At 39.5% G+C, this 27,778-nt stretch overlaps 1 protein-coding gene and 1 long non-coding RNA gene across 19 annotated transcripts in view; one reads left to right on the forward strand and one right to left on the reverse strand.

Annotated features, from left to right (window-relative positions):
* Positions 1-14,183, forward strand: part of LOC309534860 — a 60,206-nt gene extending 46,023 nt beyond the window's left edge. For both annotated transcript variants that reach the window (XR_014220897.1, XR_014220898.1), the window contains one exon: positions 14,075-14,183. This is a non-coding gene — a long non-coding RNA (uncharacterized lncRNA). The remainder of the gene's footprint in view (positions 1-14,074) is intronic.
* LRRC7 (leucine rich repeat containing 7) overlaps positions 1-27,778 on the reverse strand; it is a 202,083-nt gene that overhangs the window by 165,947 nt on the left and 8,358 nt on the right. For 16 of the 17 annotated variants that reach the window (XR_014220870.1, XM_082227222.1, XM_082227227.1 and 13 more), the window contains exon 2: positions 17,481-17,534. The exons of the other annotated variant lie outside the window; for it this stretch is intronic. Coding sequence is in view for 15 of the 16 variants with exons in the window: in XM_082227222.1 (XP_082083348.1) it covers positions 17,481-17,496 (16 nt within the window). In the remaining variant the exon portion in view is untranslated. The remainder of the gene's footprint in view (positions 1-17,480; positions 17,535-27,778) is intronic. 17 annotated transcript variants of the gene reach the window in all.

Raw genomic sequence — 27,778 nt, forward strand, 5'->3', positions numbered from 1 at the left:
ACTTCCTGCTTTTTGTTTTTGGAGACACACAGCATTCAAATATGCTTTCTTCCATTTAAAAGGATGAAATCCTTAAACAGTGGCTGGCTTGTGTGGGTGGGTGGGGGGAAACTTTTGCCTTCCTTTCCTCACGTTATAGCCCTCTCCTGCATTCTTAGCCTTCTGTGTTTTTCCTTCCCTCCCCACTTAAAATGTGGTTACAAAGCATGGATCCACATGGATCCTCAGGATCTTTGCATTGGGTCAGCCAAAATTCACCATCAGAGCACACAGCATGTCCATGGCTACAGCCTGCCCCCCCAAAATCACACACCCATTGTTGCCTGGGGCTGCAATGGTGCAAAAACGTGGTTACAAAGCATGGATCCACATGGATCCTCAGGATCTTTGCATTGGGTCAGCCAAAATTCACCATCAGAGCACATAGCATGTCCATGGCTACAGCCTGTCCCCCCCCAAAAAAAATCACGCACCCACTGTTGCCTGGGGCTGCAATGGTGCAAAAACGTGGTTAAAAAGTATGGGTACACATGGATCCTCAGGAACTTTGCATTGGGTCAGCCAAAATTCACCATCAGAGCACATAGCATGTCCATGGCTACAGCCTGCCCCCCCCAAAAAAAAAATCACGCACCCACTGTTGCCTGGGGCTGCAATGGTGCAAAAACGTGGTTACAAAGCATGGATCCACAGGGATTCTCAGGATTTTTGCATTGGGTCACCCCAAATTCACCATCAGATCACATGTCTGTGGCCACAGCATGAAGCACAAAAATGATACGTCCACTGTTTCATTCAGAATATTTTTTCCCTTGTTTTCCTCCTCTAAAAACGATGTGCGTGTTATGGTCAGGTGCGTGTTATAGAGCGAAAAATACGGTAAGTCACAAATATATATTACTAAAAGACAGCAGAGCAGGAAAAAGAGGGAGATCTGCCAATACCCAATATTATTCCTGCATGAGGTGGAACATTTTAACTTGTATCCTACATACCAGTACATTTAAAATTGGGGAAAGAGGAAGAGACAGAAAAATAAGGCATGCAGGAGTTTTGCTTGAAAGTTAACTACTCTAGACTATTAAGTTTACTAGGTTTTTAAAACAAAACAAAGCAGCTAAGAATGAACCACTCCTCAGATACTGAACTTGAAAACGACTACCTAACATGCTGAGACAAAATCAAATGAGCAGACTCATCAGTTTGCCAAAGAAATCTTTAGCTATTGCCATGAAAGTATTTGTTACTGTGATATTTTTAAACGTTTTAATTTGCGTATTTTTAAAATTTTCTGTACTTGACCTTACTACAAACTGTTTTGAACAGTGTTTAATGATTAACAATGCAATCTTATGCATCTATCTTCAGAAATAAGTCCCACTGTGTCCAACGTGGTTTACTTCTTAGTAGGAGTGTCCAGGATTGCTGCCTCAATATGTAAAATGGAGCAGTTGATGTGAAATTTAAAATGACAACATGAACTTAAAATGCTTAACATTATTGTTACTATTATTACTATGAGTTTGTAACCATGTTTTAATCAGACTGGGAGAGATGAGTCTAAGCTTTTATATAATTGGGGCAGCCGCTGAAAGAGGGAGACAGTTTGATTCATCTTTCCATCTACTCATCCTGCTTTATGTAAGACATAAGGAAAGCTACACTACCAAGCCGAGAAGATGAGGCTCTATGAAAGTCTTAAAAACACTATTATCCTAAATCAGTGTTTTTGATTAATTTGAATTAATCCAGGACAGGTCAAACACTTGCTCTAGATATAATTTAATTCAGGTTAATGAGAACCAGTAAGGTTACATTGATCTTGTCATGCTCAATACAGAAAAGGGGCTTATTTCAGTTAATTGTGTTTAATGCTCTCAGGCCAGATTCTTTGCACAAGGGACTTAGATCAGTCTACAATCAGAATGATTTGTTGTACCAGATTTCCTACATTGCCTGAAGATTTGTACTTACTTTGACCATTACCCAAAATGTAAGGAAAAGAGGAACCTACCATTCCTCTTAGTGCCCTTGATTATAATTCATCCTGTAAGATATTTTTATTATTCCTTCTATTCAACCTGTGAACAGGAAACTATTTGACAATGGAACCTTAGAAACAGAAAACTGCTGAAATTTTGTTTGCATGGCCATGAGCGAACTCGTATAGTAGGGTGTGTAATCTGTCTCATTAATTAACTTGATTCTATTTACTTCACCGTACCAACAGAGTACTATGACTGAACAGCCTTATCCTATAGGTCTGGTAAAGTTCAAAAATAAAAGCTTCCAGTAACACTTTGTTTAAGCTTGCATTTAACCAGCAGAATGAATGAAGTGTTGGATAACTGATTTACACACACACACACACACACACACACACACACACACGTTTAATTAATTCCCAGCAAAGAGGGAAAACATATATTGTGGTAAAGGCATAGGACTTTCACATTCCTGAGAAAGTCAAGCTTTCAAAGAATTTACATTCCTGATAATATTTCTGTGTCACTTCTCTGCTTGAACCATTTCTACACAACACATCTTAATGGAAATCTCATTACTGAAACTGCTACCAAAATAATATTCTGACAAGAAAAGGATTACTTGGCCCAGTGATTTAGTGCCAACATCCATTTGGGTCCACCTTATAACAAAGTCCATTTCCAATTCTTGAACTCCTAGCAACTCATACCACCATGCAACACTTATGTGCAATAAAATATCAATTTTAGAATATTTACATAAATTCTATGGCCCCAAATGGGTCATACATGCTTAGTAAACATGCTGGTTTACACAGTCATATACTGGTTCCACTAAAACCAGGTGATTATCAGTTTCTTTATTGCTTTCCTTTAATTAAAATTTGAACAAAAATTATCTTGTAATTGCACTGCTCATTAACAATCAGATATCACACAATATACGTAAAAAAAACCTCTTCACGTGCATTTTAAATCAAAGTAACCTTGTCTGACGAGCTCTTATTTATTCTGCAGTATCATTACATACAAAATGAAGAACTATTAAACATTCCACTATTCACTGTAAGGCAGCTTACAGCTAAAATAGAAGCAGCTGTAATCATGGGGAAAATCAATCATTAAAAAATGATTAAACATAATCTATTAAAACACACAGAACACTACAATAAAAACATAACACCAGCCCATTCCTTAAAAAGAGTCAATTAGCACACATCTGTTGGAACAAGAAGTCTTCACCCGCTGATGGAAGGACAACAAGGAGGGAAGCCAGACTAATCTCTCTAGGAAGGGGGTTTCAAAGTTTGGGAGTAGCCGATGAAAGTAAAGTTGGACAAAGATATATCTTGCTTTCACATTGTTCCGCATGGAGAGCACGTGTTGCGGTGGGGGCCGCCAGGACACTCCAAAGTTGGGGGGCGGGCTAATTGATCGTTGGCCACTGATACGATTGGGGCTTCCCTTGTTGTTGGGAAGAAGTTAATGTTGCCATTTTAATTTAATTGTGTATTTTAATAAAGTTGTGGCCAAAATTATGCCAAAAATCTTAAACAAAAACTTCTGTGTGATGTGTGAGTTATTGGGGTGGACCTGGGGACCTCGACACGCAACTCCCAGAATCAATGTTAATTAAAAGGGATGAAATGCCTTGGAAAATCTGGTTACTTCAAAATCTGAATCTATCCGTTTACAAATCTTCAGTTGTGTGGCTAGCAGACCTTCAAAGTCTGTCAGAAAGGAGGAGCTGAGCCAGTAACTTGTCAAGGTATTCTGCCAGGAGATGAGCCTGATTAACTGTAAGTGCTGACTCAGAGGTGTTAAAGATCTCCTTTTTAACATTAGTCTTTTCCTATCCCAATTTCCAATTAGTTCCTGATTGCTACAGTGGTTTAATCCTGAAACCTGCTGAGCTATCTCTTTTTTCAAAATCTGCTTTTAATGCTAATCTGCACTGTAGTACTGACAAGCGCTCTCAAGTTCTGTGTTAATTTTATTCATAAATACAGTGGCCTAGACCAAGGTCAGTATATAATGAGGCAAGTAACATGTTCAGCAGCAAACAAAATTAAGCAGTTTTAAAGAGAAAGCTCTAACTTGTTTGCCATAAAAAACTAAACATATTCTGTTCCTTTGCTTTGATAAATCAGCATATTACAAGAAAAAGTAGCCTTGGAACAATTTATTCAATGAGTAGTCTACGTTCTGGAGCCAGGCCAAGGCATTTTCTGTCTCAGGTAAATGGCAAGATACCCTCCCCACATTCTGTAAGACAAATGGAATACCAGTTGAACCTTACTTCAACACTGTTGATGGAACAGCATCCTCCACTGTACCCAAAGGCAGCAAGCTATCTTAGCAGGCTGACAGCAAAGTGGAAAATAGTACAAATCTAAACTCTCCAATTCAGCTCTGATATTCACGTGCCAAAATGGTACAATACTTGCAACTAGTCAACAGGTGTACCAGGCTTAGTAACAGAGATCATTTTTACAGAAGCAGTTTCCAAATCTATGGTCATTAGCTGAAATTCAGTCAATGAAAAGGATGGGAGGTAGGAAGTCAGATGATTTAAGGGGCACACAAAATATACCCCAAGATACAGGAAACAGAAGAATCTGGCATGACTCACTGACTATCATGCTGGAAAGATAAAGCAGAGTTTGATACCTGAGCCACCACCATTTTAAGAAATTGTTCAGGACTACAGAGCTTAGGCAGTAACTACTATTGTAAATAGGAGTGTCTTCAAAAGCCAGCAGACAGCCAATACTGATGAGGCCTTTTGTATTCTAGAGTTCCCAAATACTGGTGCTATGAGTGAAAAAGCTCACCTCTGCATTACCCCAAGGCAACCATCATCAGGGCATGGGAACACTAACTAGGTTCCATTTGCTGATATTCATGCCCTTATCAAGCAGTAATTACCAAAGCAAACAGCAGCTGTTAAAAATAAAATCCAGTACAACACTTTAAATAAATAACAAATGTAATTAAAACAGTAAGTGATATAAAGTAATAGAATCCCAGCACAGCTCTTTACAGAGCCCATTTAAAACATAATAAAACATGGACCATGTCCCCATCTTTAGTGCCTGCCAATCTATCGATGGCAGGTCTATGAGCAGGAACTCTGACACCAATCCTAAAGGCTAGGCAGGTTCATAACCAATCCTTCAGATGGCCTGGTCCCAAACTCCTTAGGGCTTTAAAAGGTCAATACCATACTTTATATTCGGCTCAGAAACAAGGCAGACAACTTGCCTGTGTTCCAAATGCTTAACAGCAGCAAGAATCATGTATCATGTACGAGTTGTAGGTTTCAACCTATTTTCCAAGGCAGCCCGTGTAGGGCATGTCACAATATTCTAGATGTAACCATTGTCTGTTGGCATCTGTCTTGGCAGACAATGGAGGAGTGCGCCTTTGGGGGTGAGGTCAAGCTGTTAGATGGTTGTAGCCGTGGGCATAGCCAAGAGAGGACAGGACGGGACAGCTGCTCCTCCCTAAATGAATACAAATCTGAGGTTCTGCCCCTGCCCTAACAAAATCCTGCCTATGCCCATTGTTGTAGCTCCTGCTGTGGCTGTTGAGACTGATGTGAGAGAGACAAGCTATGTTGCATCTGGGGCAGATGAAGGAGTCTAGCTGTACTGCTGCAGATGCACCATGGCGTTTCTTCTCTCTGTGCTCCTCCCAGCAGTCATTTCTCCTCTGGTATGGAAACACAACTTGACTGTCTCCAGGCACATGGCAGGGTTGATGTTGCCAGCCTTCATGTAACATTTGCAGACATCTTTGTAACTCAGAGTTTGTCTGCCAATTGGCGTGGTGCCAGAAGCCAGCTCCCCATAGAGCATGTCCTTGGAGATTCTACCATCTTCCATTCTGTGGACATGACCAAGCTAGTGTAGATGTTGTTGAGACAAGAGTGTGAACTTGCTGGGACATATATATAGCAGGACATATGTAACTGAGGCATGGGCCGCTTTCTCCAGATAGGGCATATCAGCAAGGAAATGTTTCAGCTGTCTTCTGAGGTATAATGAATAGTATTCAATCTGCAGGTTTGGCCTAGGTTATCAAGTTGACAATCTGGGCATCTGCTACTATGATGGGTGTGAAGTCGGATTTTTTATGTAGGCAATTTGGACTTTTGCTAGCTTCAATTTTGGGCCTACGCAAACAGGAAATTTTCCCATGCATGTGAAGAGGACACTATTGAGACTTGGATTTTAGATATGCTACTATCGCAATTCAATGTCATTCTAGCTCCTGTGGAATATGACTGCTTCAACACCCCATGTGTACTGTCTCAGTGCCAAGAGGGAAAAGGCAGTTTGGTGGAGAAGCAAAGGAGAAGTCAACTGCAGAGAAGCCCTAGAAGAACTCAGAAGACCAAATGGGGAAAGGATTACAATTAGAAGAAAAGATTACAATTCAGAAAAGATTTAAACAGCAGAAATCCAAAGAGGCACCTCCTTCTCTCAGGCATCACCTTTTTTCCTATTCTTGCTTGTTATAAGGATCCCTAGCCCAGGTCCTTTGCATGTGTGAGTATTCCTTCCTTGGTGTGTGCAGGAGGATTAGGGTTACTGTGCTAGTAGGATAATTATTTCACGCAAATCTGTGTTTCCAAGACTTCTCTTCACAAGGAAGAGAAAGTCCTAAGCTGTTTAATACTTGATTAAGAGATACAGTGGTGCCTCGCAAGATGAAAAGAATCCGTTCTGTGATTCTCTTCGTCTAGCGGTTTTTTTGTCTTGCGAAGCAAGCCCATTGACGGATAAGAGGATTAGCACTATTAGCAGCTTATCAGCTTATCGGATCAGCTGATAAGCGGCTTAGCGGCTCAGAAAAGGGGAGGAGGAAAAAAAACCCGCAGGAACTCGCAAGACATTTTCGTCTTGCGAAGCAAGCCCATAGATTTGTTTTGCGAAGCACCTCCAAAACGGAAAACTCTTTCGTCTAGCGAGTTTTCCGTCTTGCAAGGCATTCGTCTTGCGGGGCACCACTGTAAAGCTTTGAACTTTCATTTTTGGTCTAGCTGTTTATCCTGGTATCCTTGCATTCTCCTTTTGCAAAGAAAAGTTTCCATGCTGTGTGTCTCAGGCATAATCAACCCTGGCATACACATAAAGTTCACAATCTAGTGTGGATGCACTGTTCAAGAACCAACACCTGCATCCAGCATATTAAAGCAGCAACACTTGAGCTCATCAGCATACCGTATTTTTCGCCCTATAGGACGCACTTTTCCCCTCCAAAAATGAAGGGGAAATGTGTGTGCGTCCTATGGGGAGAATGCAGGCTTTCGCTGAAGCCTGGAGAGCGAGAGGGGTCGCTTCGCGGACCTCTCCGCAAGCAGCAGGAACGCTCCAGCTGCTTGCAGAGAGTTGCCTGCATGCCGAAGCCTGCGCGCGCTGAGATCAGCGCGTCCAGGCTTTGCGGACCTCTCTGCAAGCTGCGGGAGCCAGCGCTGGGCTCCCACGGCTTGCAGAGAGCTGCCTGTTTGGGGGCTTGGGTCGGGGGAAGCTCGGGCCTCCCCCGCCCCAGCCCCGCGCCTGGGGGGAAAATAATTTTTTCCCCTTTATTTCCCCCCCAAAAAACTAGGTGCGCCTTATGGGACGGTGCGTCCTATAGGGTGAAAAATACGGTATATTAGCAAACAGCCACATATGTTTTGTTCTTTTAATGCAATAAAATGAGACAGAAACAGCTTTTTCTTATTTAATAAAGCTATGAAGCAGGTCCATTGGCTATGATGACAACCCAGTTAACAGTAACGATTTCACAATATCACATTGGAAAAAGGAAATAGCCATTCCATCATGAGCACTTTTACATTCTAAAAATTTCCATTATATGTTAACTATAAAAGACACATTTTTATCCTAGAGCTTCAATGCATATTATACATTAAATGTTGCTCTGGCACAAGCCCTAGGATTTAGGTAGCAGGATTGCTTTAGTTTCCATGCTACTGTATTTGGCACAAAAAGAACTTTGAATGTTTAGCAATCAGCCTCAGGGCAAATCTTCCACTTACAATATTATCCACTTAAAGGACTGGTTGGATTTCATAATTCAAGGATCAAGCCTCTGCAACATGCAGTATTATGCTTTGTTTGTAGAAAAACACAGGACATTTTTTCTGTCTCTGTGTTTACTACAACTATAACATGGGAATCTACTTGTATAATCTAACACTACAGGGTGACAATCAGAACAAGCCTCTGTTATGAGAATGCTTTAACATTCCACATCCTTATTTTGGCCATCATAATTTTAATTTGAGATGGTTGAGTGAAGAAAGAAAGAAATAGGCTGTTACCTTAAAATAACCAGATTAGACAAGTAGGGAATAAAAAATAGTCTGCACCCAGTGTTTGCCCCAGGTGTAAAAATAAACAGCTACAGTGAACAGATTACCTGCTCAACAGAAGTGACTAACTTAAAAAAGTTGGCAGTTAGATATTCAACTAAATGTTTTCTATATACTACGGATGACTAGGCTATATGAAGAAAAAGCAAGATATAATAGCAGGGTATCTAGCAGTTCGAAAGCACCCCCGGGTGCAAGTAGATAAATAGGTACCGCTTACCAGCGGGAAGGTAAACGGCGTTCCGTGTGCTGCGCTGGCTCGCCAGATGCAGCTTTGTCACGCTGGCCACGTGACCCGGAAGTGTCTCCGGACAGCGCTGGCCCCCGGCCTATAGATGTGAGATGGGCGCACAAACCCCAGAGTCTGTCAAGACTGGCCCGTTCGGGCAGGGGTACCTTTACCTTTACCTTTATCTGACACAAAGGCTGTCTTGCATATCCCTTAGATATGCTACATACTACAAAAGGAAGAATTAACACATTAGAGATAAAGAAAAAAAGAGAGGATACTGTATATATTTTAATTTCATAGATTTCTATAATACACTCACATTTGAGTACGCCATACCTTTTAGGGTCAGGGTTTTTTACTCACATGCACAATATAAAATAAAAATACAGTGGTACCTCGCAAGACGAATGCCTCGCAAGACAAAAAACTCGCTAGACGAAAGGTTTTTCCGTTTTCGATTTGCCTCGCAAGACGAATTTCACCTATGGGCTTGCTTCGCAAGACGAAAACGTCTCGCGACTTTGTTTCCTTTGTCTAAAAACAAAGACATGTTTTGTTTATAAAGTTAATTTATTTTCCCTTCAATTTTTGAACTGCTCTTTACAGTATGTGTGACTTTAAAGAGCAGTTAATAAACTGTTGTTGTACCAAATTTGGCTTTGTTTGGACTTTTTTTGACCATAGGAACGCATTAATTGATTTTCAATGCATTCCTATGGGATTTCATGATTCGCAAGACGAAAAATTCGCTAGACGACAAAACTTGCGGAACGAATTAATTTCGTCTTGCGGGGCACCACTGTATAGAAAATGTTATATGAAGGTATCTATACAATGGAAAGTTAACAATATTACGTTACAACTCTTCAACAAGGCGTCTTGTCACCTTTATCCTAGAGTAAAGTGATTCACTAGGGATGGGGGAGTGCTAACTTATGGAGTCTAAGTGGGCAGTGTCTGACCAAGAAACAGACCTTGGAGTTGCAGTGGATAGCTGGATGAAAATGTCAATGCAGTGTGTGGCACATCTGAAAAAGTCCAATTCTATCTTAGGGCTCATTAGGAAACCTGGTTGCCTTTAAAAGGACAAATTAATGAAAGAATTAGCCATCAATGGCTACTATATAAAATGGTTATGATGGCTGTGTACTACCTATATCATCTGAGGCAGAAATGCCTCTCAGTAAAAAGGTAAAGGTAAAGGACCCCTGGACGGTTAAGTCCAGTCAAAGACGACTATGAGGTGCTGCACTCATCTAGCATTTTAGGCCAAGGGAGTCGGCGTTTGTCCACAGACAACTTTCCAGGTCATGTTGCCAGAATGACTAAACCACTTCCGGCACAACAGGACACCGTGACAAGTGCCAGAGTGCAAAGAAGCACTGTTTACCTTCCAGCTGCAGCGATACCTATTTATCTACTTGCACTGGTATGCTTTCAAACTGCTAGGTTGGCAGGAGCTGGGGCAGAGCAATGGGAGCTCACCCTGTTGTGCAAATTCAAACCACTGACCTTCTGATCAGCAAGCCCATGAGGCACAGCGCCACCTGATCCCCTGCCTCTCAGTACTAGTTGTTGGAGAGAAACAAGTAGAAAGGGTACTGCTATGCTCATATCCTGCTTGCCGACTTCCCATAAGTTTCTGGTGGGACAGTGTGAGAAAGGACCCTAGGTTAGATGAGCCTTTGGTCTGATGCAGGAGGACAAGTCAAACAGCTCAGTTGGTTAGAGCATGGCGCTGATAACGCCAAGGTTGCAGGTTTGATCCCCATATGGGACAACTGCATATTCCTGCACTGCAGGGAGTTGGACTAGATGATCCTCAGGGTCCTTTCCAACTCTTATGATTCTATGACTCTTACGTTCCTAGAGCACAAATGTAGTACTACAGAAGAAAGAAGCTAGGGAGAGGCTGCAAAAGGATTGAGATGCTAAATTGAGGGAGACAAGGTAGCATGTATTGGCTTAGTTAGGTTTAGGGTTGATTTGAGCCAATATTGATTTTAGTAGCAGTGTTATTTCTTGTTCTTATGGATAACTTTTTTAAATGAGGAGTTTTTTTCTGGAACATCTTTTCAAAACTGTTGACCTTAAGTAAAATTTGTGTTTGTTTCGCTTTAAATGTCTCTGAAGCCTTATACCTCACGACACACAATTGCCTTGCTGCTCTACCCACCCTATGTGAGTGTTGGCTTAATCTCTTTAAATTGATGACACATTGTTCTAATCCAGCAATATAAGTTTGGCTGGCGCCTACAATGTGGACTGGCCTCCCCAAAGAGTTGCTCCTACTTTTTAAAAAAGGGTTTCAAAGTGAGTTAAGTTTCTGCAGGCATTCTTAAAGCTATAGCCTTTAAGCATTTCTATCTTATTGCTGCTTTTTAACCAAAATGGATTGTTTTATTTGATATATTATCTTCTTATTGTAACTGCATTTTGTTGTGAAGCACCTCAATATAAAAAGTCAGTACACAAATTATAGATATATATATAACAAAAACAAAACTGCCACTATTTCATGTTTGCTATAATGTTCTTACACATTCACAAATATCTGACTGCCAGAAAATGAAAGTAATCAATAAGAAATAGCCAACTGGCAGGAGGAATATGTATTAAGAAACCATTTATTCAGATCTTTCAAGACTTTAAAAATGATTACTTCACTAATTATGATAATTTCAAATCAATCTTGGCTCCGAAACAGAAAAGGACAACAATAAAAAGATAGATTCAACTACACTGTAAGTTCCACAGGGTCTATTATAATAGATGGATGGGTGGGGAAAACAAGAAAGTAAAAAATGAACAGCTAGCCTTTAGCAATATATCATTACTAACTGTATAAATACAAATATTGACTGAATATGTAAGCATAAAGGCACTAATCATTCAGATGTGAACTTCAAATAAAAGGATAGGCTACTAATATACATTTATGCTGATATTACAACAAAATGACACAAAGAACTGAGATCCTGGATCACCAAAAATAGAAACTGGCATGAAGCTTTTGTACTAAGAATGTAGCCCCTTGGCCTCTCAACAAACATTAACCTTAAAATAGGCAGTTCTGCCAATGCCTCAAGGCTGTGAAAAGATGTACATATGATGAATGCTATATATTCTAAGTGAAGGCAGAGGTACAAATGCAAATGAGAACCTTGCCCTTTTAACTACACTCCCAGAGGCTTAGTAAGAGCCATGGACAAACAAGTAACCCTGTGGAAAAATAGCAATTATTATGCTCTTTATAAAAACATAGTGATTTACTTATTTTTAACTGACTGACTCTTTAGAAAAAGCAACCTGAAAAAAAATCCTATGTATGAACATTGCTTTGAACATATTCTTCCCATTAATATACTTGACTTCAACAAAACAAACAACAAAGCATAACTTCCCCAATCCCAAGAGGTAACTCTACCAGTTCTAGCTTCTTATACCATAAAAATCTGGCCATGTTATCTTAGCTAGGCAACTAAATTCATCAAGTCCTAAAAACAGACTTCTCAAACATTTAATCCTGTTGAATATGATCACCACAAATTTACACTGTTCTGGAGTTTTCAATCTGGCACCAAACTTCAATTTCTGCTGAAAAGCTGACGGCATTGACATTAAACATATTACTTGGGACTTGAAAGGTGGGAAGAACAGCAATTACAGAGCACCAATTACAGGAGCATCACAATTGAACATGGTAACATTTGAAACAGTGTGAAATTGGTTGTTCAAGAAAGTCCCGAAGGAAGAACTCTGTTTCAAAGTAAGTAACATTAAGGTTTTCTTGCCCTTAGTTGAGATTTGCCTCTTGGGTATACAAATATACACATCCATTTGTGCAGAAGTTTAAGTTGCATGCTGCCAATGTATCTTCTCTTGAATTTCAGCTGATTTTGGAAATATTGTAGACTTGGACATGTTGACTTAATGCCTTGTATCTCAGAGAAGGTGACAATAGCAGATGGAATGTGCCACAGTCACCTACTGGATACTCTTAGTGATGTAATTAGAAGATGCATATAATATTTTATTAACTTTAAAAGTTAAAGATTCCCCTAATAATTTAGTTGCTCTGTCTCCCATTACTATGCAAACAATGTGCAATGTATCCAATCAAGCAATATTTTGGCAAGAGTTATAAGGCTAACCCTTCTATCTTCCAAGGATTCTTACTTTTTCAAAGCTTCCCTTGCCTGAAACATACACATTTGTATACAGTACTGAAGTTCTCAGCACATGTAAGCATGTATTATTTTCATACATCCTACATTCACCTCTTCACAGGACCAGCCCTACCATTAGGAAGATTAGCAGATAGCTATTTGGGCACTGGATGCTGAGGTTGGGGAGCAATTCATCCCAAGTTCCCCCCCCTAACCATTTCCATTGTTCAAGTCAGCACTGCAATGATAGCAACACTGGCTGGCAGCCTCATCTTGCTGTTGCCTTCTATCAATGTGCCACCTACAACACCATTAAGGCCTACAACCAAGCGAGGAAGCCAAGAGGTAGCCAGCATGCAAAGGACTTACATTTCAGTGGGCATCACATATGCATTTGCATTGTTTTTCTCACATGACACCTGCTGCCCCTGAAGAAGCTGCTCTCAAGTACAGTTGGGGATGCTGTCCCATTGCCAGTGTTGAAATAAGATTTAACTGCCAATTTGGTCAACTGCTCTAGGTGGAACTGGGAGGGGTGGCCCTGTTCTTTGCCTGAAGCAGCAAAATGTATTGGGCCAGCTTCTTCAAAATTATAAAAGTATGTTTAAGATACATTGAAATAGTTATGAATTTGTCTCTTAACAAGGTTCTCTCAAATGATAGTTCATGTTTAATCAAACAAAAAAACTGATTCTGGTTTAAAATTTAAGCACATTAACACTGAGTTTCTTATGAGTAGCAGCTTGAGAACATCACGCTTAATTTGTTGACATACGGTTCTTGTTCCAGGGCTTTATTCACTGCCTTCTGTTCCTAAAAGTTAATCTAAAGTGCTAAATAAAATTTTAAAATAACAGTACTATATTCTACCAGACACTTGGGAAAATGGGAGAGTAACACCACAATATCTCTCTCTCTCTCTCTCAGACACTGACACACACACACAAACTCATCATCTTGCTGATCAACTCTTGCATTTAATCATTGTTCCACTTTATCATCTCCTCTGTAAACATCATGGGGTCTGTATGCCAGCATATTTATAGGCTTTATTCCAAACTGAAGATGGAAATTTGAGCAGTACAAACCATGGCTAGCACCTGGCCTGTCACTGAACTGGAAGACAGATTACCATCACTAGAATGTTACCCATATTTGACAGAGATGTAGGGGTGGAATCCAACAAAGTCTGTTCATTTATTTGTTTTATTTTTATTTCATTATTTCATTACATTTATGAATTGCTTCCCATGAAAGATCCCAGGGTGATTAAACAATAAAAACAACTTCTGATCCAATACAGATATAGACAAGGACAAGGCTTGCTGAAAAATGAAGGTACAAAAAAGGACCAATAGACCAAAAGGACCAAAAAGGCAATAGATAAGGCATTTGTCTGAAGTTCCAAAAGGGTAAGTGCTGCCACAAGAAAGGTATTATACATACTTTGCTATAAAAGGATGTTGAAATGGACTATATTTTGGCTGTACAACACCACTATCCATAATTCACTTGCTCTTGCTGATTTTCTCAGGCTGTGATAAAGCAAATGTCGTATTGGCTGTTCCTTTAGCATAATGGGTCACTGCTAAAACAGCTGCAAACAGCCACACCTCTAGTTACAGTCATGCCTCGCAAGACGAAAAGAATCCGTTCTGTGATTCTCTTCGTCTAGCGGTTTTTTCGTCTTGCGAAGCAAGCCCATTGACGGATTAGCGGATTAGCGCTATTAGCGGCTTATCTGCTGATCGTATCAGCTGATAAGCGGCTTAGCGGCTTTGAAAAAGGGGGAGAAAGGAAAAAAAACCAGCAGGAACTCGCAAGACATTGTCGTCTTGCGAAGCAAGCCCATAGGAAATTCGTTTTGCGAAGCACCTCCAAAACGGAAAACTCTTTCGTCTAGCGAGTTTTCTGTCTTGCGAGGCATTCGTCTTGCGGGGCACCACTGTACTTGTGAAGTCAAGTGCAATATAGTGCAATGGTGGCAGGCAAATTAATACTGCAACCCTTAATGCTGTTGTATGAAAGTAAACCCCACTAAACCACTGGATTTATTTCTAAGGAATTAGGCATAGGATAAGATGCAGTTTTATACCTAGAGAAAATAGAAAAGCAAGCCTTCAAAGTTTATGTTAATCAAACACTTTGAATTCCCTGGCTATTTTAGAATGCAACCTGAAAATTACTGTGAGGCAGCTTAAACCATGGGTATCGCATAACTGGAGACACTTGCAAGTTTTTTCCATCTGTACCGATACAAACAGATCTTGATGATGCTTTTGCTGGGTGTGCAGTTTTTATAAGCGACAGAGTTACGATCTCCCTCATACAAATTTTATGAGCTGCAATCTGGGAATAACAGCAACTTCACTCATCTATCCATCTTAGCAAGATATCTGAAAATCTTAGTGACTATACAGCAAGCATGAACAGTTTTAAAAGCATGAATTTCAGAGCTAGCTCAATCTACAATATATGCTTTGTTTGAACTGCTCATGCTGGCTGCCTGTATTCCTTTCAAATAAGAAAAGACATCTGCAGCAAAGAGTGTGATCAGAACTGCTGCACAGAATAGGACTGCTGAATTTGTTTTATCTCTATATCCTTCTCCATTGGCCATCACAGGGTTACTCAAGAAACATCTATCCCTTGGGGAAGAAAAGAGATTCTAGATTCTGGTAATTTAGCTGAGCTGTCCCCCTGTAACTGCCACCACAGGGCCATTCAAGGATCATCTTGACCTTAGGGGGAGGTAAGATTTGGCTTTCAAAAAAGGTTCTTTTTCTTTTTAAGTTGTCTTGGCTGTTTTATTATGTACTTGCTGGTTGTGGGTTGTTTTTATTTTAAAAGAAGTAAACCATTTTGTGGATTTGCCTAAAAAGGAGTATATAAATACCTTATATAAATAACTAAACAAAAAAAAATCTGAGAAACCAAATTTGGTTAAAGAACTGCTTAATATGGATGGCCTTGGAATTTACAAAATGATGGCACTAGAACCATCTATGCTGCTTATGCCAAAATATGACTTCAGGAAACTATGAAACTGCTGCAAGGATGAATAATACATCCTGTATGTGTTCAGCAATCCTATGTAAAACATATCAAATTTCAGACATCCTATGATTTTCTTTTTCAACACAACAAGTAGAGGGACGGCTGCTACCTGATCATCACATGGACAAGTTTGAGTAAAGCTTAGTGTGAAAGACAATTTGAACAATTCTGAGGACGCCATTTTAAAAATCAGTTTATAAGTTCTATAAGGTCCAATGGCAGAGTTACCTTCTTCTTTTTTTAAAAAAAAAGTAGGCAACAGTTATTTTACTATTACTGTAATTTGAAGATTGCTTCCCTACCCCCCCCCCAAATAAATAGTATAGGTCACTATAACAGTGCTGGCCAGAAAGGCATCACGTGAAGCGGGTTTTAATCATTTTTCTTACAAAAAGTAAAAATACTGTTTGTTGTTCTTTTAAAGGGAGTTTAGTAGAAATAAAAATTTACTACAAATTTAGATTGATTTTAAAACATGCTAATAAAATGGCATCCATGGTAACAATAATGTGAAGATGTAATTAAGTAGACGTATAGTTCACCCATCCATATATGAGTGCACAAGTCAAAGCCATTCTTCTTAAGACAACAGAAAAGGGGTACTAAGGCAAAATACACCTTGGAGTTGGGGGGAAAGAACTGAATAGTAGCATGCGGCTGGATTTGCTGTGATCTTAAACAAAATAGAAGAATCACAGTGGAAACAGTAAATAACAGTTTGGTGATGATGTCATGGAGACGCTCTTTTAAAAGAATGAGTAACAAAGCATGGCAATTCCAAAGTGAACACATAGTATAGAAGCACCCCCTGTGATAGCAACTTTGCCTGCTTTCTTGGAATGTGGCCCTCTGCCACAGATATTATGCTTTCGTCCCTTGATATGCATAGGAGCTTGGTAAACAACAACTACTACTACTGAAGCCAATAAGAGTCTTCATATGAGGGACTGTGCTCTGAGTCTTGCTCACGCATGGGAACAATGCAAAAATGAACACTGCACTAGAAAATGGTGAATGTACGATGATGGATGCTGACTGTTAGGCACAGTAACTGTCATATGCACAGACTCAACATTGTACCTCAAATTAGAAGCAGCTCTTAACAGAGCCACAGTGTAGTTCCTGTAGACAATCATGAAGTGACAAACAGGGACCATTTCCCATTTACACATGGTTGTGCGTGCTCTTAATCCTTATTGGGTTAAGCAGCCTTCAAATCCAGAAGCACGTGAAATCAAAGGATTAAAATGCATATGCTCTGCTGCCACAACTAGTTTTAGGGAACAAATACCAGTTCAAGACTTCAGTAGTCATGTGAATCATGATACAAAAAGAGAACTATATTGGTATCATCATCTTCACCATACATAATCTGAACACAGAGAGTGAGGAACATATTTGTTCAAATGCATAGCTGCACAGATAAGAGAAACAGAGTTGCATCAGATATTATTTCAGTTTGAAGAATTTAGAACAAGTAGGGGAATTGCCTGGAATGAGACACAATATGAATAATCTAAAAGGTGTGCTACTGTTATCACCATATTACTTATCACCATATTACTTAACAATTAGGTAAGTGCTACAGAAACATATCAATGTTGCTTGCAAAACCAATATATGTAAATAGTTGAAAACCATCTTGTTCTTACCCAGAGATTCCATCATTTTTTGCTCCTAATATCGAGTAGAAATAAGTTGTGAACCTGTAGACAAAAACAAACATACCAATGCACTAACATCAGACAGTGCCCTGGAAAACTGAACCACAGAAATGAGTGCAAGTTCTTTTAGTGGCACTGAGCCAGGGTGCACATTCTGGGAGTATTTTATTATCTGTACTTAATTAGTTTGGGACTGTGTTCTGATCAAAGTGAGAGAATGAGGCCATAAAATACAGTCCCTCATTTTGTGGATAAAAGCATGGATGTCATCACTTAAAGCATGTAAGAAATCCAATTAAAAAGATTTTCAATCCTTCCTAGCAGAAGTAAAACAAGTTAACTCTATTCCATCCAGATTTATAAAGCAGATATTAAATGACAGATAATTCACAGTAGAGAGTTACATTCATGTTGGAACTAAACAATGAAGGTTTCTATGATTGAAAAAAATAGAAATTTATTTCTTGCCTCTTTCAGTTCTCTTTTCCCTTGTTTTCTTTTACCCGTGCAAGTATGGCAATGCTGCAATTCTATACACAAGTACATGTAAGTCAGAGAAGGAAAATCTGCGCCCCTCTAGCCCCAGCCAGCAGGGCCAATAGTTAGGGAAGATGGGAGTTGAAGTAAACCCTCCCAAGTGTTAGTACGTACTTCTGAGTAAGCATGCTTCGGATTGTATGTTCATTTGAAGGACTGTTTATTTAAGCAGTAAAACAAACAGTCTCTTTTTTAGGCAGTCCTTGGCCTATCTTAAAACATAGCAAACAGAAAGCAAGGAAGCATTCCCAACAGGTCTGACTCTCAGTTTTGCTGTCCCCTCCCCAACAATAACCTTTACCTTGCACTGTTCCAAATGAAACAAAAGGAACCCGTCAAGTCATGCATTAAAGAAAAATGTAAAGATAAACATTTCCCTAAACCACAGATATTTCCACATTTCATCTGTCTGTTCCCACACATTAGAGCTGCCAAACTTAATTTTCAGAATTCTGTGTTCTGCTCTGTTTCGTTGGCATCTCAAAAGACAATGAAGGGCGCCTCTGTGGGTGAAGTCAAACTGCTGTGTTAGTAGCAGCAAAGTGACCTCCCTGGGGCACAAGTTTGTGTATGGAGGTCCCGGACAAGACCCAGATGACAAGACTCATTTCAGCCTCGTGCATATGGTCCGAAGAAAAGCAGAACAATATGTTTGGCACCAACGTGGCTGCAGGAGTTGCCAGGAGGAGGCAAACAAGGCACCATCCAACCATTTTAGGGACTTCACTGCAGATTTGCGTAGGGTTTACTCCTTAGCCTTTTCTTCTCCTGAAGATATACTGCAAGGCAGTGGATATCTCACAAGGCAGTGGAGGTTTAGATTCAGCATTATCCTTCTCCTAGATGAGCTACCTTCCCAGTTGATGAGCCCCATCTACCCCTCACTTCCCTCTACAGCATGTGCAGAAACAGTCTTATTGACCACTGGACCCACTATTAGTCTCAATCTACCAGAGCCCATCTTCACATGCATGGGAAGTGCCTAATTAACTGAGGATTTAAGACCTATCGGCTACCCTCATCTGGTTTAGCTGACCAGTCAAAGCCATTTCCTGGGATGTGGGTGCTGTCGCATGCTGACAGCTTCTAGGAGCTACAAGTGAGAGCTGAGTGCAGGGTGGAGACCAAAGGTAGACAAACTACCCCAGAAGGAGCATGACATGTCATCAACCAGTGGTACTCCCTCCTCCCTAACCACACAAGCAACATTGTCAGATCCAATTCTCAAGAAGTCACGAAAGGCTAGTATTGCAAGCATGTTAAGGAACTGGGTTAAACTGCAGTGGCTTTCAAGGATTAGCATACATATGAGGAAGCTATAGGTGTTAGGAGATGACTTGTCCTAGTACTGACCTGATCCTAGGCTGAAAGTGCAATAAACCTCTGTGTAATTTTCTCCCTTGTTTCTCTTTCTACTATCTCTATGATTCATAAGTGAAATGATCATATTGAAGGTTGAGCAACTGAATTTAATGTAATGTGAAATAGCCCATAGCAGCCTTTTAAGGTAGGAACATTAAGCTTATGCCTTGCACTGAAATTCTGTAGCACTTAAATTTTTAATTTTGTTCGGATTGTACTCATAGTTTTGATAGCTAGTTGAGAGATAAAACATTGTTGATAAAACATTCAAATAAAAAGACACTTTGAATGATATGCAAATCTGAACTTCTGACTATTCCCTTTGTATTGACCTAGTTTCTTTCAGTTGTAAAAATCCCATTGAAACCATCATCTGAACAGAATATTTATTTTTGCTTTCTCTGACCTGCAACAGCTGCCTGTGTTGTATAAGTAGACTCTTGAGAAGATGTGAAGAGTATTACTCTCATTTGTTCCACTTGGAAATAAATTTGTGTTTTGATGTTCAGCCTTGTGGGTTAGATGTTAATCTGGAACAGTCCTGAAAACTACCTACATCAATTTACTGCTGCTGTATCTTCCGCACAAGGTTAGATATGCTGAAACACTAAGTTTTACAACTGGATATAAGTCTGAATTTTAATATACTGCAGGACTTTTACAGTTTTAAAATAATATATATTAGGACCCCCTTTGAGAGCCGCTGAAATGGCACAATGTTGGTTAATAAATGCAGCACTGTCTGTCTATTTACAAGAACTCTGAGGCTCTCCTCCTTCCCATATGCCAAATCATGTATATACGATGTGCATGAAATTCATAAAGAAAATGGAAATCATCAAGTGAAAGGGGAAGAAAGTTTAATAAGTAAATTACTATGCAACAGTTTCCAAAAAAGTTGACACAAGCTCCAGGAATTTGCCAGCAGCATCAACATAAAACAGTAAGAAGTCCAAAGGATAAGGACATAAGGTAGCAGGTAGCTTATACCAATTTCTCTAGGGCAATCATATGGCCTATTCTCTAAAACAGCACATTTCTTTGTACTTTGTACTTAAGAAGTACGGTGCACCCTTTTCTCCACTTGACTGAAGCTTACATCTTCCTATGCAGCCCAATATACAAGTTCCAAACAAGCACAAATGCCTCTCCAGTAATTAAACTCCTGGATGCATAAACAAACTCTGATGAGCACTAAATTATTAATAATTGATAATATAGACCTACTTTACTCGCTTCAGCAGCTGTGACAGACAACCTGGAACAAATATCACTTGTAATTACATGTACTATGACCCTAGTCACAACAGGTATGGTCTTCCTAATACACTATTTTAGAAAAGAAATATTCCATCAGATTTCTACCTAAACTACCTAAACTTAGCTGCGAGCTCTCCTACCTGGCAAGTGTTTAGTAATCCAATCAATTCCAAGATTTTTAAGAACAGTAGTTGATTAAGATTTTTCATTAACTAAATAACTAAAACAAAACAAAGGATAAAATTTATAGTTGGCAAGATAAAAATCACAACTGTTTTGAAAAAACAGGTATATTGCCTCCTTTAAGGAAAAAGAGGAATCTAATTAATAAAATAATGTCCCTGTTCTTAGTGTCTTGGCCTGTAGTAAATTACTGTGAGGCAAGGAAATCGGTCTCCTATTTTCAGTAAGTAGGGACATAAGGAATTTTTAAAAAGGGACATGAAAGCTGACTAAGCAAAGAGGGGGGGTGTCTGTTTGTGCTTTAAAATTATGTTAATAGAGATGTAAAGGATATTTAAAAAACACAATTTTTTAAAAAAGTCTACTTTAAATTAGTTTATTAGTATGTTAGCAGGAATACTCTAAAAGCTCAGATATCTTAAAATATCATGGAAAAAGCTAAATATGAAAGTCCCTTTGACACTAAATTTAAGCGTAATAAAAATAGCACTTCCAATTGATACATGCTATCAGTTTGCTTATTACAGTATGCACAAGATTTTACAACATTTTTAACTAGTTTATATTTATACTTCTATGCAATATAGTAACTCATGAAATCTGAATAGTTTATTCTAAAACAGAGAATATTTACAAATTTTGGGTTGTATCCATTGCTGCTATTCCATTCAGTCAACAGACTTCTGCTTGCACAACAGAACTTCGCCCCCCCCCCCCCGCAACCTCCACACATTAAAAAATCTGCTCCAGACAGTTGGGGGATCCTCTGGAGCAGATTTAGGGGAGTACAGGGAGAGAGGGGAGGGAGGAAGGACTCCTACTGCACTAGCTGTGCAATGGACACAATCCCAGAAGAACTAGTTTACCTACTGCTATTCAGGGACACGGGTGGCACTGTGGGTTAAACCAGAGCCTAGGGCTTGCTGATCAGAAGGTCAGTGGTTTGAATCCCCGCAACGGGGTGAGCGCCCGTTGCTCGGTCCCTGCTCCTGCCAACCTAGTAGTTCGAAAGCACATCAAAGTGCAAGTAGATGAACAGGTACCGCTTTGGCGGGAAGGTAAACGGCGTTTCCTTGCGCTGCTCTGGTTCACCAGAAGCGGCTTAGTCATGCTGGCCACATGACCCAGAAGCTGTACGCCGGCTCCCTCGGCCAATAAAGCGAGATGACCGCCGCAATCCCAGAGTCGTCCACGACTGGACCTAATGGTCAGAGGTCCCTTTACCTTTACCTATTCTACAGATACTTCTGATATATATTTTGTCTCTCTCTCTGCACTATTATCGTCTTTACTGATGTTTTCATACCAAGAAGTAACATAGCACTAGCAGTTAAGCCCCAGAAGTTTAGGTGAGGGGATTTATTTATTATAGGATTAAAGCCCCGAGTTTGAAAAAGAGAAAAACTATCAACAAAAGTTCTTTTTCTTAACACGACTATTATGTTGCTTCTTTTTCTCAATAGGACTATTATATTGCTTCTTTTAAGTTCATCTGAGAAAAAACTGAACATTAAAGTAAGTAGGAACTGCTGCTAGATGTGGCCTGGTTTTATGAATGGTCTTACCCTTGGGAAAATGCTGATTCATACTGCTATAGCGAGGCTGGTTTTGCCACACTGCGTCTTGCATCTGGGGTAGAGACATACAATTTAGGAGTATGTTTGTGCATTCTGACACATAGGGCACCATACACTGCCCATCAACAAAAGGCAGGAGCTGGCCTGTATATAGCAGCCTAAGTCTCTGCACTTTCTGCTTCTCCTAGCACAGGGGCACCAGCTAGTCCTGCTATTTGATACCAGTATGGGAGTTCGAATCCCCGCGGCGGGGTGCGCTCCCGTTGCTAGGTCCCAGCGCCTGCCAACCTAGCAGTTCGAAAGCACCCCCGGGTGCAAGTAGATAAATAGGTACCGCTTACCAGCGGGAAGGTAAACGGCGTTCCGTGTGCTGTGCTGGCTCGCCAGATGCAGCTTTGTCACGCTGGCCACGTGACCCGGAAGTGTCTCCGGACAGCGCTGGCCCCCGGCCTATAGATGTGAGATGGGCGCACAAACCCCAGAGTCTGTCAAGACTGGCCCGTTCGGGCAGGGGTACCTTTACCTTTACCTATGGGAGTAGCTGATAGCTTTATTGGCTGAAAGGGGGTGGGATGTGTTGTGTTTTTTCACATACTTCATACTGGGAAATTGGTTTTGACTGATTCAAACGATCAATTTGACCGATGATTCAACAGATTTGCATTTGGTTGTTTGGTTAATACTATTAATAGAATGTTTCGGTCATGTAGACTGGCGTCTGGGCAAAATGTCTGATCCTTGGCAAAAGTCATGTTAAGGATTTTGAGGCACCTGAGGGTAAAAGCATTTACGGATTTCTTCGGCTTTGCTTTCCTATGGCTTCAAATCATACTGTGTCTACATTCATGTTTGCTTGCTTGTTGAAGATCATTTAATTAATAAATGTCCTTTATACTCAATAGATATATCATGTCTTCACTCTGGTGGGAAGGCAAAGTCTCTGTTAGGAATGAGGCAACAGCAGCCTCAGTTGCAGATTCAATGGCCTACTGTAGTCATATTCTAGATACCTATGTGAGCGAGTTACAGAGGAAAGGGATGGAAAGATACACCAGAACAGCAGACTACTTTGGGGGCTATCCCCAAGTTCTCATTATCATCATTATGCAATCCTAACAATATTGGACCTGCATCAAAAATATGTGTAGGTGGAGATAATAGGTTGGATTCAGGACTTAGGTCCCAATGAACTCACCATGAAAATTTAGTAATGATTTAATTCACATTGATTTCAACAGGACTTAAGCACGACGAACAGTATGGACCAACCCAGGCTCAGTGCAGTTGTAATATCCCAAATAAATGCCGCAATATTTTTGATTCTGTACAACACAGCATCAGTACATTATTGCTACAAATCTAGCTCCATTTTTCACATTATCAGTTTTATAATTTGCCTCTAAAATTTGGACCTCATCCCTTTTCTTTCTTACCCTTCAGCTTTTTTGTTTTTTGCAACTAACTCAAAATTTTAGCTAACCATGGAATTTATATTGTGAGATTACGAAGTATGTTAGCCCATTTACTTCAGTCTTTGCTGCACAGTGTAATGTTACAGAACAATTTTATAGATCTTAAATATTTGCACAGACAGTGGATCACCTTGTGAAGAAATAAAACCTTTAAACTGTCCTAGAGTGCTTGCCCAGTTAAAAGCCACACAATTCAAATGTCAAAAAGGTCTAACCCTAAAACATTATATACCCCCAGGTTACAGAGCAGATTTAACAGTTTGCACAAACTCATTGCCATAAAGCCCCCAAAACAATCAGATTCTGCCGCAGTTTATTTCCTATCTAAGAGTATGCTCACATTAGTGAGGATATTTTTTTAAGCATGGGGCAATTTCCCCACACTGTGTTTCAAGGTGCATGTACACTGAGATGTTCACATTAGAGAGAGGGTGGGGATGTCTTCCCCTGGCACACACAACCTTTTTGGTTTCCCTGCCCCTGCAATCCCACTAGAACTCCTATTACACTGTCATCTGTGCTTGCATGCTTATCTATGCCTACAAGACAGCTGTTTGGATATGTTCACATTGCTGCTTACTCAGCATCCTGCTTTCCCATCGGTCTGAAGCTGGTTGGGGAGGGGGATGCACCAAACAGCAGTATTTGTCAAGAAACCACAGGATCGATATGAATTGTCACTAACGTCATGTGAATGCAGCTTCAAAAATTAGAAGTGGGAGTGAACTGGATGCGGAGTAAGTAACAAGTAGTAGTATGAATATATTCTGTTTCCTAAATAGCTATCCAAACCTTGCTAGTGCTGCAGATCAGAAGTTAATTATCTAAAAGTGCAGACTCTGTGAGGAAGCATGCAAAACTGCTATTTTTGGAAGCAAGGCTTTCATATCTATTGAATTCAAAATTTATAATTGCCACTGTGTACTTGATAGTCATGTTTATTGGGGGGGTGAATCTACCATATAAGGACTGTCAAAAATAATCCCATTTAAAACTCTAGTGTGGGATCAAATTAGTTGATATGGAAATTTGTTCTGTTCTTTAACACCCACAAGTCCCAGAACATTAGTCTGAAGTGCTGGCATGAATAAGAACCATTTGTCAAATATGAAAATTCACAAGGTTGTCAAGAGTTTTTATACTGAACAATTCAGAGGTGTCTTTTTAAAAGTTTTGAATTGCAGTGGAGAGCAGTACTTTAATATGAAAATGCACATATCATCAGATGGTTTCTAGTTGCAAAGAAAAATCCAATGTAATAGCCTAAACTGAAATACTAAGAGCTGCATGTCATTTTATACTGACCCACTAAACATACAAAAGAATTTAAATTCCAAAACATGAAGCAATTAGTGAAGGAGAAACATGGAAAAATATATGAACATAATTTAGATTGATTATCTTAGGCAATGTTATTCCTGCATGTTTGCTCTGTTTAGGATACTCTGAATCTGGACTTTATGGACCACTCTACACAAAACATAATCAAGATGACCCTTTATAGAAGTAGAAAAGAAAGAAAGAAAGAAAGAGAAAAGGAAAGAAAAAAGAAACCTCTTTTAGTACGTATTTAATTACAACATTAAAAGTTACTTGCCACCACCTCAACAAATTTAAATAAATTTGACTTCCATGTATGCCTAGTTATTGATTATAAAATATATCAACTGTGCATTCTAAGACCGTTTATGGGGAATTGTCTGTGCAGGGAAGTCCCATCTCTTTACATCACTTTACTTGTTCTACTTGGCTAAAGCTTTGAGGAAACCAGGAAAGCTTACATTTTGATTCTTTCATATGAATTCGTGTTGGAATTCTATCAATCAGACTAAGCTATATGTAATGTTAAGTGGCATGTGTCTTTCCTCTGTTGTTTTCTTTTCTTACAAAGCGCAACAGTGGAGGCTGCAACTGCAATGAAAGTTCAGCCTGTGGTGTGGCGAAGGGAGCTTTTTCACCCTTTTCACAAATCGATTGGTTCTTTGCATACACACACACACACACACACACATATATATATATATACATATCACCTTTTATGTATTTAAGACTTTTGCCACATTTTTGGAGCTGATAATAATTCTTAAGAAAGCTTCAATATGAATTAGCCTGATCCTCCATTCCCTTTCCTTTTTTATGAAGAAATCCTTCCGAGACCCCATATTTAAACTCTTCCCTGGTTTCCTTGCTGGCCTTAGTAGGACCAACTTGGCCAGTTAGCCCTGGTGATCATTTGATGTTGACTGACTGGGTCCCCCCCCCCAATGACCCTGATTTTTTTAATTTTATTGACATTGATACTGCATTTATGTTGTATTTTATGCTGTTTTTAAGTCACATTTTAATCAATGTTTTATATTTGCTGTTAGCCGCCTTGAGCGGGGTATAAATATTTATTATATTATTATATTATTATTAAAGGTCCTGTTTACATTTTTAGATGAAAAGGCAACATAAATTGAGAAAAATCAGCCTTGAATGCTGCCTTTTATAGAAACAAGGAATTCACAAAGAATGGACACACAAAACAGAAAACTGTGATGATAAACATGCAATATCTTATGACAAACTGTGACAGATTGGAACATTAGAACTATAGGCACATCTCTGTCTTCTAGTGGACATTTCCAGATATTGCCTTTCAGCAAGCTGCTTAAGGACCAATAAAGAGCATTTTGTCAAAAGAAAGGCATCCATTTACTTCACAGAGCTTTGAATTAAGCCATTAATCAGTCTATGTTTCCCATCTGTAAAGTGCGTTCCAGTAAGATTGTGCCATCAGCAGTGAGGCACGGGTTACAGCACCCTGTCTCCTTACTGACAGAATATGGAATTCTTAGTGCCCTGTCAAATGGTCATATTTCTTAAAAGGCTCAAACTGAGAGTTATAGCACTGGCATCCTTTCACTTGTTTCTTTTAAACTGCAAATCCTAACTCCAGCAGACATGGTTGGGATTGAGCTGTAAATCAGTATTTCAGACTACAGTGTTGCAGAATATAACAGGCAGCTTGCTAGTTCTTTATTCTACTCATTATTTACTTCTTCATAGTGGTTTCAGGGGAAATCGGCAAAAATTCATGGAAGGAGAATGAATGAAGGACAATCACCACGACACTGTATTTCACAAGCATGTGATAGCACATACTTAAATCCGTCCACAGAACATCACCACCAAATAAATAATCCAGTCAAAGTAAGAAATGTAGAATGGAATGCTAGTGAATATCAAAGATTTTGCTGATTTCAAAATATAAGTTATTACTGTGCACCAGTTTTAATATTCTGGAAAACAAAAGAACTCCAAAGAGTTTGGAGTCTATCAATGATTTTCAAAACTTCCATGAAGCTTGACTGCCAAAGTACAGTACCAGAGAAGATTATGCAGAGGATTCTGCACACTCAGGCCACATGGGATACTAGGCAAGTCTGTTGTGCTTCACCATTTTCCTCTGTAAACTAAGAGTACACATTGTAAGGCACAACAGATAGGGGTGGGGAATATCACTTTAGGGGAAGTTTAACAGCCATTTAACTCTTGCCACTGAGATACTGCCTAATAATCTTATAATAAACAACAATTCATACTTTTAGAGCCACTATACTATATGAGCTAAGAAACCATGTCCAAAATCTAAAGCACCATTTACACAAGAGTCCAAACGCTCTTTAAATAACATATTACGTATGTTGCAGGAACTTTCTCCTTTAGGATTTTTCTCCCCACTATATACCCCTGTCACAAGAATTATATAATCTTTGTTGCAATTTAAATAATTTCTTTCAGGACCTTTCCTGAATATTTACAATGAGCAACCGTTTCCTCTATATGCCTGGGTGTCATCTAAGTATTTTTTTTGATAACTTTCTTTTCTTTTCTCAAGGTTAACAGTACT

The sequence above is a fragment of the Podarcis vaucheri genome, assembly GCF_965113315.1.
Source record: "Podarcis vaucheri genome assembly, chromosome: 6".
NCBI classification, from domain to species: Eukaryota; Metazoa; Chordata; class Lepidosauria; order Squamata; family Lacertidae; genus Podarcis; species Podarcis vaucheri.